At 51.7% G+C, this 14,696-nt stretch overlaps 1 protein-coding gene across 1 annotated transcript in view; it reads left to right on the plus strand.

Moving 5' to 3' along the window:
- Positions 1–3,037: 3,037 nt before the first annotated feature.
- SIM1 (SIM bHLH transcription factor 1) overlaps positions 3,038–14,696 on the plus strand; it is a 69,626-nt gene continuing 57,967 nt past the window's right edge. Inside the window, exons 1-3 of the mRNA XM_004264783.4 lie at positions 3,038–3,352; positions 4,047–4,666; positions 13,978–14,060. Of these exons, the coding sequence (XP_004264831.1) occupies positions 4,492–4,666; positions 13,978–14,060 (258 nt within the window). The 5' untranslated portion in view covers positions 3,038–3,352; positions 4,047–4,491. The remainder of the gene's footprint in view (positions 3,353–4,046; positions 4,667–13,977; positions 14,061–14,696) is intronic.

A 14,696-nucleotide genomic window follows, 5' to 3' on the forward strand; every position in this document is an offset into this window, starting at 1 on the left:
GCGTGTAGGTTCTCGGCTCCGCCACTGTGGGCACGCCTTGCCCCCCCCCCCACCCCCGCGAGCTTGAGCCCTGGACCTCTGCACGTCTTGGCGCCCAGGCCCGCGGAGGGCGGCATCCATGTGGGCAGCACCCAGGGTCGTCTCGGAGGAGGAAAAGACTCCCAAGTGCGCGATGTCGCGGCCTCTCTGGGCTGTTTGCTCTCCTGGGGAAGCGGGTGTGTGGCGTGGGAAGGAAGAGGATGTTTGTTTATAGATCGGCTCCGGTTTCTTCCCGCGTTAGGACCGCGTAGACAGTGCCCGATCGCCAGAGGGCTGCAGTTTGAGGCACCCGCGCAAGGAGGAGACGGCCTAGCTTCTCCTAGGGTTCCTGTTTGGTGTTGGTGGGTCGCGTGTGCCCGTCTTTTTCCTTTCTGGGGCTTTTCCCCTTACATTGGCAAAGAGGTGGGTAGGATTAGCCTCTTAAGCCTCAAGAAACTCGTTTAAAATTTCTCCTGCTAGAGGCGAAAGGCGATTCTCGGAGCACGTGGGAGGCTCCCGAGGTCCCGGCTCCAGCCCCTACAGGCGTGGTGCTCGTGGGGCCGCGGGCGGGGTCGCCGGGAGGGTGCGAGGCCGGGGCCGGCACCGGGCGGGGGAGTGCCGGAGCCGCGTTCCCGCTCCAGCCGGGGTTCAAAGATTAGAAAAACAGGTGTTACGTCGCCATGCTAATTCACTCTCTCGGTAAACGCGGCTCAGACAGTTGTGTGCGGAGGACTTAGTGAGGGGGCCGTCACCACTTGGCCGCGCATTCACTTTGTTTATTAAAGGACACATTCCCAGTTCATCGACTACTGAGCTTCACTGGGACACTGGAGCAGCCCTCCTGGCCCCCACCCCCAGGACGTCGCCTTTGGTGTGAAGACTTCCATACTCATCTTGCTGCTGAAGGCAAAACACTACATTTCTTCGGCGCAAAACGCACCCTGTAATGGGAGGCGTGCACTGCCTGATCCCCCAGAGCCCCTGCGACGGCCAAGGGTTTCAGACCGCAGCAAAGCGCCAACACACCTGCATGTTGTTTGAAGTAGAGATAGGGTTTACAGTAACCGCCGACTTAAGTAACATCCTTTCTAGAACAGTCGGAATAGAAAACTGCTAATTACCCCCGAAGGGTCATTGCTTCACCTGGCTGCTCCATATTACCCCTAAGTTCTGTCCAGGTTGGGGGCGGGGAGAGTGGGGAGAAAGAAGGATCTCAGGAAGGTTCTTTCAACCTTTCCAAACAACCGCCCCCGCTCTTTTTTTGTAGGGGTCAACTTGATCTTATCTGGTCTTTCTGCAATCTTGTGTATAAGGGAGCCACAGTACATCTCTCTCTCTATTCCTACTCATCTCTTGTTAAGAGTGCGTTACTTGGTGGTTGAACCGCCCAGAGCCGGGTCTCTAAGTGGCTACAGCCTCTGGGGAAATGACTCCTCCTTCTAGATTAGAGCCCATTTGCTGGATTCCAGTTTTGGAACACCTACCACATCTCTATATTTAGTTCTTTTTCAAAAAAGTTTTGTTTTGTTTTTCTGTCCAGAACGTTCACCACCTCCTCCTGCCAGGTGTTTCCCAGATGTGTAAATACCCCGAGGACGCTCCCATTGTCGTTCTTCGAGCTTACGGCCATCGGGCGGCAAGGAGGGGGCAGATGTGTGTATTTTTGAACAACCACTCAAAGTTGTTCCGAATATCAGCAAGATGGCACACACCCCTCTTCAGAGTATATGTTTTCTTGGAGGCAATCAGCGCCACCAACGAGAAGACGAGTGCAACATGACTGGTGTTCTCACTCTTTTACCGCTGATGAAACAATTGCCTCCGAGTCGACCTCCAAGAGCAGAATCGTAGTCACCAGCAGCACCAAAACCAAGCAGGGAATCGCATCTGTAGGGAGTGATTCGCAAGCAGCAATAATTGTCTTCCGGGACGAGTGAACTTCTTCCCGTCGCTGTTTTCTATCCTCAGATGACAGGGAAGGCGATTCAAATGAGAGGTTCTCTTAAATATAACTTGTCAGCAATAGTACTTACAAGCGTTTGTTTAAACGGCTCCTGTAAGGGGTCGTAAATGCTGTAGATTCATTCGTGCAGACTGTGTCCCTTCTGTAAGGAATATTCATGTTGGACTTTTGTTTCCTGAAACAAAACCCAACAAAAACTCTTCGCTCACGTTTAAGGTAACGGATTATTGTGAGATACTTTATATCAACGACTCTAACTCTATTTTGGCCTGAAATGTAACCTCTTTTCCCCTAGTGTCCCCTATCTGCTCCCCATAGGAAAACTCCATGACTGAGCTTTCTCCCGTCAACAAATCAGCGCCTAGATTAGACCCATTTCCGAAAAGACGCTCCTCTTTGGGATTAATTTAAATACGGGTGTATTTATCCTCTCTGGCGATGCATTCGGTGTCGCCGTGGTTTCAGAGAAATGCGAAAAAGAAAATATAACCCGAAGAAAACGTAACCCACCGGCCCCGTGCACGCTGTGGGCCCCGCGACTTGCCCGCGGGAAGGGAGCGGCCGCCTGGTCCGCCTTTGGGCGAACATCGCCCGCAGCCTGGGCTATTCCTGCCTTGCCTGCCGGGCGACCCAGCCCCCGGGCCCGACCTTTGCGGCCAGGGGCCGCTGCCCACAGCTTTGGGGCGCCCCTAGCACTGCGGGGCCGGCGCTCGGGGCTGAGTGCACAGACTCTCAACCCTGGGGATCGCGGGGAGCGCGGATCCTGCACGTCGCCCTCAAGGCCCGGGAGGCCGAAAGCAGGAGCTGCTATAGCCGGGCAGCGCAGACACCGGTGCCCCCGGCTCGTGAGGAGCACTGCGCGCGCGGGTAGCAAGGCAGCGAGCCGGCAGCGGGGGTGCGCCGGGGGGAGGCGCGGTGCGTGCACGCGTCATTCAGCTCCGTCGGCCAATGAGCGCCGCGCCCCGGGACGCGCCGGGCCAATCAGAAGCGAGGAGGTTTGTGAGTGGCATTAGGGGAGGGCGGGAGAGAGGGAAGCCGGGAGTGAAGTTGAAGCTAAACCCCGTAAACCATTAAGAAGTTAGGGGGGCGTTTTCGGCTTCCAGTCAGGAATAATACTGGCTTCGTAGCAACTACCGAGGAGGAGGATTCTAAAACCACCTCACCCGTCCCAAAGCCCGCATCCCCCTCCTTCTGCCACACACCCCTCCCCCAATTCATGACCAAGAAAAGAAGAGACAGCCAGGGCACGCTCTGCTCCTCTCTGCGGGTGGGAAGCAGAGAGGCCTGAGGAGAGGCTTAGTTGGACGGTAGGCATGAGTACAATTAAGAGGTGGGCGCCTGTGCACGCTTTGCTGCCAGCGGGGACTGAAGGTAGGTGAAGCGGAACACGCCCTGCGCCCGCCCATCGGCGCCCGCAGCTCTACGGCGGAGGGGGAGAGGCCGGGCGCCTCCCGCCCCCCGGTGCCTGCGAGGGGCTGTCGCGAATGTGCCACCTGTTAACCTGGCGCAGCCGTGCCCGGCGTGTTGCCGCTCCTGCTGGGCAGGGAGAGCGCTGGGTCGCCTCCTCGGCAGTCCTGAGGGACTTGATGTGTAAGTGCTACATTTTGAGGAATCCCCGAGACTTGAGACCCAAGTTAGAGAGCCAAGTTCCGGACCTGCCAAAGTGGGGGGACGGAAAGGTGCCCGAGCGCTGTGGAGGAATTGTGATTTGCGGAAACCTGCCTTCCTGGGACTTGCGCCTGGCCTGGGCAGGGGCACGGGGACCGGCGGCTGAGGGGCTCCTAAGGGTCTTGCAAAATCTGCGTTTTGTTGTTTGGGCAATTTCCCAGGGGGCTGGAGAATGTATCTGACGGGGGTGAGAGAATGGGAGCGTTATTTGCAGGGGACTCAGTCTCGCTGCTGATTTCTCCAAATCTTAACCAACCAACCAACCAAAACACCGAGCCCGGCGAGGAAAGCTGAGGCGCGCTGAGGCCCTTCCCGGCCATTTTTCAGAATTGGGGCGAGCGCGCGAGTGATTGTGGAGCCGCAGATCTCTTACGCTCTGATGCTGTTGTCTTCACAGTGGCCTGAAAGAGTTGTCCGGCATTCCTGTTCTTCCCAAAGCGGCTTGGAGCCACCCTAACGGCCGCGGGACTGAAAGCAAACGTCGGGGATTATTATGTCGATTTCCCGAGAACCGGGGTTCGCAGCGCGGAACCGAAGAAAAGGCTAGCTCCTCGGAGGTCCCGCCGGCATTTGATACCCAGCGACGCCTAGGATTGCCCAGATCGCCTGCGGTGGATCAGCAACTTTCCTCTACTCGCATCCCATATTTTTAAAGAAAAAATTTTCTGTTCGCCGCGTTGGTCTTTTACTGCCACCAAAACACTGAAGCAAAGACTTCAGTCTCGTCATTCAAAGTATGCTTTATATTTTTGCCAAATATGATCTCTAATTGAAAGTTTATTTTTGGTTTTGGATGAATCTGTGGAACTTATGTTGTAAGAAGAAAGGGGGAACGAGACACGATGAAAGAGAAGTCCAAAAATGCTGCCCGGACTAGGAGGGAGAAGGAAAACAGTGAATTTTATGAACTGGCTAAATTACTGCCTTTACCCTCGGCTATCACCTCGCAGCTGGACAAAGCATCCATAATCAGGCTCACCACCAGCTATCTCAAAATGAGAGTAGTGTTCCCAGAAGGTAAGTGACTTTGCCCAGATGGAATTTCAAAGGCAGAAGGGGCACGGGATCTGCCAGTGAATGAGCCTACGCCACAGGGCAGAGAAGTACATTCATACTTACACACACACTCTCTGCGAAGGGAAGTTTAGCATGGCTGCTTAACTAAGGACCTCTCTGCATTTAGAATTTCTGTTGCCTTTCCGTGGCTCTTTCTACTTCCCCATGAATACTTTCTCTTCAGTCCATCAGATATGTTTGATTGGGAAGCAGCTCAACAGTGCTTTTGTCAACACTTAGATACTGAGCTCAGTTGAAAGTACTACTAATCCAAACATGACTTTCTTTTTTTATTCCTCTTGTTAGAATTGTATCTAGCAGAGAGCAGGAACATCTCTAACTTCTTGTATTTTTGTTATGTCTAGATACACCCATGTACATGGAGCTAGCTAAAGCAGATACTAATTTCTCTATATGTTAGTAATCCTGCAGATGAAGAGCAGGCATATTCATGAACAAATATGTCCTGAATTTACCCAGTCTCTTGACTGCTTCTAGCAAATTTATTCTGAGTTGTTGAGATGTTCACAGATTCTGAAACTAACTCTGGGACTTGGTGATTTGCAACTCTGGGCTTGATATTTTCTCTAAGATATAAGATTGAATTAAGATCGCTAGCCCGCTTAGAAAATATCTCCTAGCTGGTAGGTTGGCAAATGGATCCCTGGGAAAATTGTCTTATAAGGCCTAGAAGTTAGAATAGCTGAGCTTTTGACATGGTTTAAAATGTGTATTTAGATTATCAAGATTCATTGTGTGAGGACAGAGTAGCCTTGAAAGAACACTGTCCTGTATAAAACCATTTATACTCCCTAGGGGAAGGACTCTTCTATTTCCCCATCCTTTCCTTTACCCACATTCAAATAACACATAAACAGATTTTAAAAAATATTTTAGATATGTCTTTGCTGGGAGAGGAGGATTTGGAAATGTAGAGAATACTAAACAAACAAAAATTCAAGAGAAGGAACCCTGTGTACTTACAAACCAGAACTTCTTATGTGACAAAGAGAGGTTTATGTTATTGTTGATTTGGGATGTTTGGAGTTTGTTGTTTTCTTTTAAGGAAATGCGGGGAGATAATCATTATTGGGCTTTGAGTTTCACTTTGCTTCATCTTGACTAAAAGTTATTATCTGAATCAAAATCTTGCAAAACATGTCCTCATATTAGTCAGGGGCACTAAAGGAAAACTTCCAAATTATAGTTCGGTTTTACCCCAAAACTATAAATAGTAGTATGGTCATTTTGTCTTAAAGCAGTTCCTTGAACAATCTCATCTGAGCCTCGAAACCACAGGAAGAGAGGAATCAAAACCTAACATACCTGAAAAGTTTTAAAAAAAGAGAAAGAAAAAAAGGAGGGGGAACATATATTAAAAACCATATTTCCCATTCAAACTGTGCTGAGAATTGCTGGTGGGAAAATTACTATTATGCTACATTGCCTTCTGTTTAAAAAAGAGATCTCGTTGTCTTTATACTGTCAGCGCCTACTTTATAAAAATAAAGCTATTGCGAACTCCGCTGGCCGCTCTGTTCCTAACAGGATTATTAGCAGTGATTTGTCAGCCCCTGCGGTCTCAGTGGGCTCCCTTTCTGCGTGATTTCTAGCGGGTCTCGTCAATTATCGGTGCCGATGTCGCTCGCTGTTTGATCAGAAGAAGCATATGGTGCTGCTTGTGAGGCTGCGAGTAATCGCGGAGGAAGAGAATAGAGGGTCGGCTTCCCCGGCGGGCACAGAGAGGGACAGAGCGCCCGGGGAGTCGCCAGGCCAGGGCCTCGTTTGTGTCGTGCAGACCCCGGGCAGGCGCGGCCGGAGGGAATCGGGCTGATTCTCGTTGTTTTGTTTTTGTTTTAAAGAGAGCAAGGTTTCTTGTTTAATTAAGTGCTAACCCCACAAATTATAAATTGCGTGATAAATAAATAGGAAAAGTAAACTCTCTTAGCCAACTTCTCGTTATTTTTAAAAAGAGCGCCGGTGAAGACTCCGGCTGGAGTCCCCTTGGTGCCCAGGCCGGTCCCCTGTGGCTACTTTAAAGGCGACTGTGCTTTCTGCAGCCCCACTCACCTTCCTTCGGAGCTCTGGGCCCCGGGCCCCTCCTTCCTCTCCCTTCTTCTGTGGATGCGTGTGGGTTTATGGGGAGGAGGGGATGGATGATGTGTGAACTCTGGGCACATCATTTATTTCCCCAGCTACTGTTGAGCTCATAACTCACCCGTAGCCTCCACCGGGTGAGTTAGACAGGGTCATCCGGACAGCTGGTTCCTAGGGATGAGGTTTTAATTTTGAGGATAGATTAGCTTCAAAAGTCCAAAACCCTAGACACAGCCCTTTAAAATATTAAAGGACAACAGCAACAAACAGTAAAACCAACAGTTTTTAAAAGGAGTGAAATAATCACAAGCCCGCAGAGCCAAGCACAACCTGCAGAGGGTGCGAAGTTTGGGTTCAGCTGTTGACTGACGGCAGAAGGGGGGACAAGAGTGGGTCCATGGCAGTGGGGGAAACTGAGCACTTTATACGGGGGTAAACTTTTTTAGTGCTGAGAAATGGAAAGAATTTGTTTGAAATGAAGTTCATTTTCATATCTGTCTTAACACCATCTTAGCACATAGTAGGGCTTCAGTAAAATTTTAAGGGTGGGATGAAAGTAGCTATTTCATCATGGTAAGCCTGCTATCATATGTAACATGGAGTATGCAAGGTATATAATCTAAAATACTTCTAAATCTGGTGACATCTTAGTTACAGGCATAAAAATGACTGTAAAACTCCACTGTTTTTGCTCATATTACATTTTATTTTTAATACCCTGTAATTCTAAAAGACTTAAAACAGAAATCTTTCCATACTTATATGTGAAAAAAATTAAAAATCCTTAATCCTTTCCCCCCTCATTTGCTGAATACAGTTTTTCCCACCTAGGATAGCAGATTCCTTGTCTGGGAGCAAACTTCAGCTTTTATTTATCTGAGTAGATAAAATTGAGCTGTTGAGGGAAAAATGAGAGAGAGAGAGAGAGAGAGGGAACAGATGAATGGGCTGTGGGTGCTCGGAATAATTAGGAATAAAGCATTAGATTGGAGATTTCATAGTAAAAACAAAAACTCTGGTACAATCACTGTCATTAGAAATCATTAGAATTGCATATCTCCCAGGTGGTAACATATTCTATTCTAAAATAGCCTTGCAAGGAAAAAATTGGCACATCTAGATATGTATGTCTTTGGTGTTATCAAAACCAAAAAGGCAGGATAAAAAAAGTGATGATATGACTTTATTTGTGTGCAAAAAAGGGTAAATTCAACTAAAATATATATATTTGTTATTTAGATATAAGATAGTTTTGACTGGGGGCGTAGTGACTTGCAGAATAACCTTTGAAAGGATCAGATGTTTTCAAATCTATGGCCATTCAGAATCTTGGTAACATCACTACTATTTCATTGTCAAGGTGTCTTGGGAAAATAAAAATAATGACAGAATTGAAATTAGTAGCTGTGTATGAAAGAGAGTTTCTACAAAGGCTGGAAGGACAAGGATGGTTAAACAAACCTCCACAGACACTTTCTGTAATAGTCACCTCAAGATTGAAATCTTTAATCACCTTATATTTTTTTGAGGCCAAGAACTGAAAGAGAAAAAGAGGTCCCATTTCCCACGTGGACGGGTGATTTAAAGCTGTTTTTCTTGCTGCTTGGGGAAATGATTGAGCATTAGGTTTCCATGTTTATTTTCTTACAGAAGTTTTTCTCATTTAAACGCCTTCAAGCACAGTTTATGCTCCACGCTGGTTTTCTCTCTTTAATTCCAGTTTTGATGTTGACTTAAAATGTAGAGTGCAGAACTAAACTCCATGCAGAGCATTTGCAAGGCAGATTTATGTGCTAGAAATTATAGATCAGATCAATGGAAAAAGTACTTTTTTTGAAAAGGGAATGATCACTAATAAAACCAATAACAACAACAGCAACGAAACTACAAAACAGGGTATGGTAAGATATGGCAGGGTACAATCACCTGTCTGAAGCTAAAATCAGGTTAAATTTCCAGAGGACAAATCCGATTTCTAGGGGAGTTATTTTTCAATTCTGGGGAGATCTTTGCAGCTTCCAGCTTTTGCAGCTACAAACGTGGACACAGAATTCGAACCTATGGATTCTCGCCTCATTTCTCTATCTGTCGGCTCAGGTATTTCTCAAGAGAATGAGGTTTAGACCCAACTAAAACCTTATGATTTTAGCTGCTCACCCAGTGCCAGTCTCTGATCCACGGAATTTTAAATTTTTCGTGGGGACGGGGAATCCTCAATTATTTCGCAGTGGGCCTGCGAATCAGAAAACATAAAACAGTGTGTGAGAATTGAGGAATAAAGCTTCTTCCTAGGGTAGAGCCCTCGGGCAGGCGGCTCCTGCGTGGAGTCACTCGACCTCGGTGGCTCGGACCAGCCCGGGAATAGCGACCTCGTCGAAGCCCCCGCCGCGCCTCCCGCAGGGCCCGCAGCACGCAGAGGGGAGAAGCATGTAGGCCGCGGCCGACCGGCGAGGTCGGCGCCGTGCGGCCCATTCTCGCCCCGCGGTGGTGGCCCGCGACCCGCCCGCCTTCCCCCGGTGGCCGCAGCCGAGGGTGAGCCTGCTCGCGGCCTCCTCAGGGCGTCTCGTCACTCCCCGCGCGAGCCCAGGTCTTTTCCCTCCCGGGACGCGAGGGCTTCTGCGCCCGTGCGCCCGCCGTGCCTCGTCCTGTGCGGACCACTGCCCCGAGGCCCGGTCCTCGTCTAAAACTTAAGCCAAGATCCCGCCCGAGGGGCCGCTGTGCGTCTGTCGAGTCCCGACCGCCAAGTGGAACAAAAGCGGGATAGGCCCGCGCCGCTGGGCAGACCCGTCTGCCTCGCCCGCGCCGGCCTTCGGACGCCCTGTCAGGCTACCCTCGAAGGCCCGGAGTCTTGAGTGGACACCGCCTGCCGCTCTCAGCCGCCTCGCAGCACTACCGTCAACCCCTCGTGCGTGTTCGTCCCACGGGTTAGTTGGCACCTGGCCGAACCTTGCCTGTCCCTCGTTCCTGCAGTACGTGTTCTCTCGGGGCTAGACCCTGCCCGGGAAGCCCTAGCTTCGGGGCCGGGGCACTACGAGGGCGCAGAGGGAGAGTCAGCGCTGCGACCGTCGGTCTCCACCCCAAATTCACACTAACTTCAGCGGATCCCCCGCCCGCCCCCCCCCCGGCGCGGCTGGGGGTCTCAGAGGCAGGCAGGGGAGGGCAGGGTACACACGCACGGTGGGGGCCAGGCCGCCGCACGGGATAAAGCCCGGCCCCGCGCGGCCACCGACGCCCTCGGAAGGTCGGCCACACCCGCCAGGTGGCCCAGAAGGCCGCGCCGGGTGTCCGAGGTAGGCGTGGGTGCGCCTAGGTGAGCGAAGCGGCCTCCTGCCCAGTGACCGCTCCGGGCGCTCGGCCTCGGCTAAGTGCGCCCGACCTTCCCCAAGGAGCCCAGCCGCCCAGGCTCCCGGCTCCCTAACACGAAGGCCGCTTGCTTGTGGCTTGGGAGGTTTGGACAGTGAGCTCTCAGTGAGCACGCGTAGGCCCTGTGGAAAAACCAGGTGGCTGAGACAAGTCCCCCCCACCCCCACCCCCGGACCAGAAGTTAGGAGCACGGTCTCGGAGGGCTTTGCCCGTCTCAGTCACCAAGTTGTCGCCAGGTCATGGGACAGCTCCCCCATCAACCCCATACTGGCTAAAGGGCACATCGCCATCCATCCAAGAGAAGGTTCCCAGGAACGACAACAAGGAGGACACCTTTCTATTCACGTATAGTGTTTATTTATTGAAGGAGAGAAAAAAAAAAAGAACAGTAGAACAAGCTCTCCTCCTCCTCCTCTTCCTGTCTGAGTGAAGGAGGCAATGATGCCAGATCTGTAATCTACATTTTGTCAAGGGTATGAAATTCATTCCGAAGGAAAAGCTCGATCAATTTATTTTTGCTGCTTGCAATAACACAGCTGGATGATGCTTTGAGCTCACGCTAGACTGGGGCTCATCATTCATTCGCCAAGAACGGACCTAAATTGTGCCTGTGGGATTAGGTCAATTTTAGTGGATCTACTTCGCCTCATTTGGTTACTAATTGGTTTCTTGTTTTATAAATCGAAATCTCATTTTCAGGAAATTACAAAAACCGTGCAGTCAGTCCATTGAGGTAATCCTTGGGTCAGGGGGTATTTAAATGGAAATGGCTCAACCGAGCACTGAGGGTAAAGCAACAGTGAAACTTCGCCCTGGGTTTCACGTGAAATGTGAGCTAGCCCTTTAGATCCAGGATAGATACATCCCTTCTGATACTACTTATGTAAATATGATAAACCAGACTTTAAGGGAGGAGGGGGGCGGGGAGAAGCAAAATTTATCTGCTAAGGTTAATGTGGCATATCTTGGAAATCTTCCAAAATAGATTATGTTTTCTTTCGTCTTTGGCCACTTTAGCTGGGGAAAATCCTTTCGTCTAAAACCCGATTTAGTTATCGCCTCCCTCCCAGAGCTCCTTTTCTCCTTTGCAAAACCCCCGTTCTCTCGGCCTCACCGAATTACAAGAGAATCTTTAGATCTTGTTCCCACTGTAATCCTGCCGCAAAGGGAGTTGGTTTCCTCCTCATTTTAAACAGACAATCAAAGGATTTGCGAATTTTCTGCGGTAGGTCAAGTGCAGAAACGAAATCTCAGTTTACCCCCCTCGCCAACTGAAATGGGGTGCGGGAGCGCGTCACTGCAGGCAGAAGGTGAGGGGGTCCAGGGAGAGGGGTCTCTAGCCCACTCGGGGCTTTTCGGGAGGTGAAACCCATGAGCAGGGCTTCGAAGGTGTCCTGGGCAGGCTGACTGGAGAGCTCAGCCCTGATATTAGGTCAGGAAAGCTCGGCAGGTAGACGAGGGCAGCCAGTCCCTTATAAAACATTAACCCAGGCATAACCGTGTGACGGAGCTTTCAACCGGGAACAGAAGAGAAGGCGATGCTCGGTGAAAGCAAAAGGTTCCTTAAAAGGTGGTGGTGGGGGTGTGTGTGAGGGCGGGTACAGGAAAGGGCGACGGAGGCCCCTGTCACCCTGCGCCCGGCCCGGCTGCTTATTAACCTGCCGGTAAGTCTTATTTTTCCCTCGTAGGCGCATACTAATGAGGCCGCAGCCCGAGACCACAACCAGCCAAGGCTGGCGCCGGGAGTTCGGAACCAGTACTTAACCCTGAGCCCAGCTCGGGGGATTTTCGGATGATTTGGGTCGGGAGGCGGCTCCCCGGCGTCCCCAGCCGCTGTGGGGGGACCTTCATAATTTTAGAATAAAGACCTGTGTTGGCTGCAGGCTCAGGCTTCGCACTCTTCCGGGAGCTGAGGAAGACGGGATTCCAGACACAAGGCGGCCGCGACAAGCTCCCTGCACGCCCGAGCGCCCGGCCCCTCGCCCCAGCGAAGCTTTGGGCTTTCAGGCCTCGGCTGGGCCCGCGGTGTCCAAGGGTCAGCGCCATGCTGGTCCCGGGCTCTCCCAGCAAGATCCTTTCCCCTTTCCCCGTGCGGCCTCCCCAGCTAACCCCTCCCCCCGCTTCTTCTGGGTGTGTAGGTGTGATCCGGGATGAAAACATGAACAGGTCGTGCCAGAAACCAAGGAGGATAGCTTGACTGAGACGGGAGGAGCGAAGGGAAGGTGACAAGGCGAAGGGGTGTGTACAGGCGGCTGTGGCGGAGGACCTCCCGCACGGTCCAGGGGGACCACAGGGCTCAGGGCAGTGGAGTCACTCTGGGGAGGAAAACTGGGGCGGGCTAAAGAATCAGGAGGGGTTGCCGAGACGCGAGGGAGGGAGAGGAGTCCGGGCGAGGGGGGGGGGGGCGGGGAACATCAGTGTTTGCAGAGCTGTGGGGAGATCGTTAGATTTATTTAAATGTGCAAACACCCAGAAAGACCCGATTCGAGCTTAAGGGGCGCTCACGGTTACTCGTTACCAGGGTTTTGATCGCTAGCTTCGGAAGCAGCTCCTGGCCAACACATTTCAGGAGTCCGACTCCGCGTTTTATTCTGCAAGATCCGCCTCCACCCCCATATTACAATGCGAGTGTTTGTCATTGGGTACTTCATAGTGATTTGTCCCGTAACGCAGTAAATCACCCCACCCCCACTTTTTTGTCACGTTTAACCTTGTTTAATCGTGTAAGCACAAAAGAATTTAACTATCTAGTTACACTAATTTCAGCAGCAACATTGTTAAAAGATATTTCCCATAAGTAGTGTAACCTCGGTCTTGGCAAGTTTCTTCTGCCTTATTTTTCATTTTCTTCCTGAAAACAGGTACTATAGCAGACTCCATATTAATTTTTTAAAAAATCAGCCACGGGCATACAGGGAGTTTTATTTTTTAGGCATCACCGGAGAAATGATGTGTGGCAAAGCCTGGAAAGATCTTAACGTGGTAGCATCAAGGAGAGGAAGGGGCAGTCTTTGTTAATAGATGATACCTGGGAAGCAGAGAAGAGGAATGATTCTCTACGTCCAAAAGGGAACGAAAATATTGTAAGACGGTGTTAGCACCTGAAAATAAGTGACTTTCAGAGAGCTTTTTCTTGGAGTAGGGAGGGAGCTGAGGTTAGGACGTGGAAAGGAAAGGCAGAGGCAGGACTGCGGAGGGTAGCTGGTACTGGAAGCCATACGCAAGCAAACGGATTTTTCCGAAGGGGATTAAAGTCAGAGGCCAGGGAAGGAAAATGGCTGGAGAGCCCCGCAGCCAATCAGAAAGCCCACCAGGACGAGCCGCAGTCTCAGGTCTTTCCCGGCGGGCAGAGGTATCCGCTGGATGGGTGGACACCCTCGGCCTCTTGATAAGGGTGATGAAACTTGGGGTGGGAAATAGTGTCCCTCGCCCACCTAAGCACACTAGTGAACCTACGCCAAAGTTATCGCTCTGGTGGTGTCGGGGTCCCTCTGGGCACAGACTGTCCCCAAACTCGGCCACTTGTGTGGGGGGCGGGGTAGGGGCGCTCAGTCAGGACCCTGCCCTTCCTGAGAAGCCCAGGCTGGTCGAGCAGAGCGAGAGGGAGTCTCACTTCTGTTAAACCTGTTAGAAGCTGAGCGGGCAGAGCCGTCATTTACCCTCTCGCGTCCCTGCGGTCTAGGTGGGGAGGGAGCCCGGGTGGTATCGGGTCGTGTGTGCAAGCTTGCCTGGGTGACAAAACCGCGAAACTAGTCTCAAACCGCCAGCCGGGTCGGAGTGCGTCTTTTAAGGGTGTCTCTGTGTCTCCACAGGGCTCGGCGAAGCGTGGGGCCACTCGAGCAGGACCAGCCCCCTGGACAACGTAGGCCGCGAACTGGGCTCCCACCTGCTCCAGGTACTGACTTGGGCCTCCTGGCGGCGCACGTGCTTCGAGGGCCCGGGTGCCGGCCCCTGAGCCAGGATTCTTGTTTCCCGGAAAATGGGATCCCGTCCAGAGGTGGCCGTTTCGCAGCCCCTACGACTCCTTGTAGAGTTAAAATGTTTAGCTCTTAACTTCGCTGGGTGTGGAAGGCGCCTCTCGAGGTGACAGTCGGCGCTTTGGGTTTGGAAGGGAGCCCGGTAAGGCCCGATTCAGGACGGCTGAACGGAGGGAGGGGGCGCCATCTGACGCCATTCAGCAGAGGGAACCAGAGGCCAGGCTGCCGAGGCCGGGCTGCAAAACCGTCCCAAGTGAAGAATTTATCCAGGAAATAACGGGAATCTGGTAGAAATACCCGTCAGTGCTTTAAGTCCACACGTCCCGGATCCAGCTGCGTCCACAACTCGTTTCACCTCCTCCCTGTAGCCCCCGGGATCCCTCCTCTCTCTCCACGTGCCCTCACCCCAGGCCTGCCCGGGCCGTGTGCGGACCCTCGCGCGTACACACATACACCTCCCTGAGTAATGAGTTTATCCAGTGCGGTGGCGCCCATTACCGCGCTGTTTGCAGTGTACACCGTTTTAAATTGCCCGTTGCCCGCGTAAGTCGTCT

Source organism: Orcinus orca, chromosome 12 (assembly GCF_937001465.1).
Source record: "Orcinus orca chromosome 12, mOrcOrc1.1, whole genome shotgun sequence".
Taxonomy (NCBI): domain Eukaryota; kingdom Metazoa; phylum Chordata; class Mammalia; order Artiodactyla; family Delphinidae; genus Orcinus; species Orcinus orca.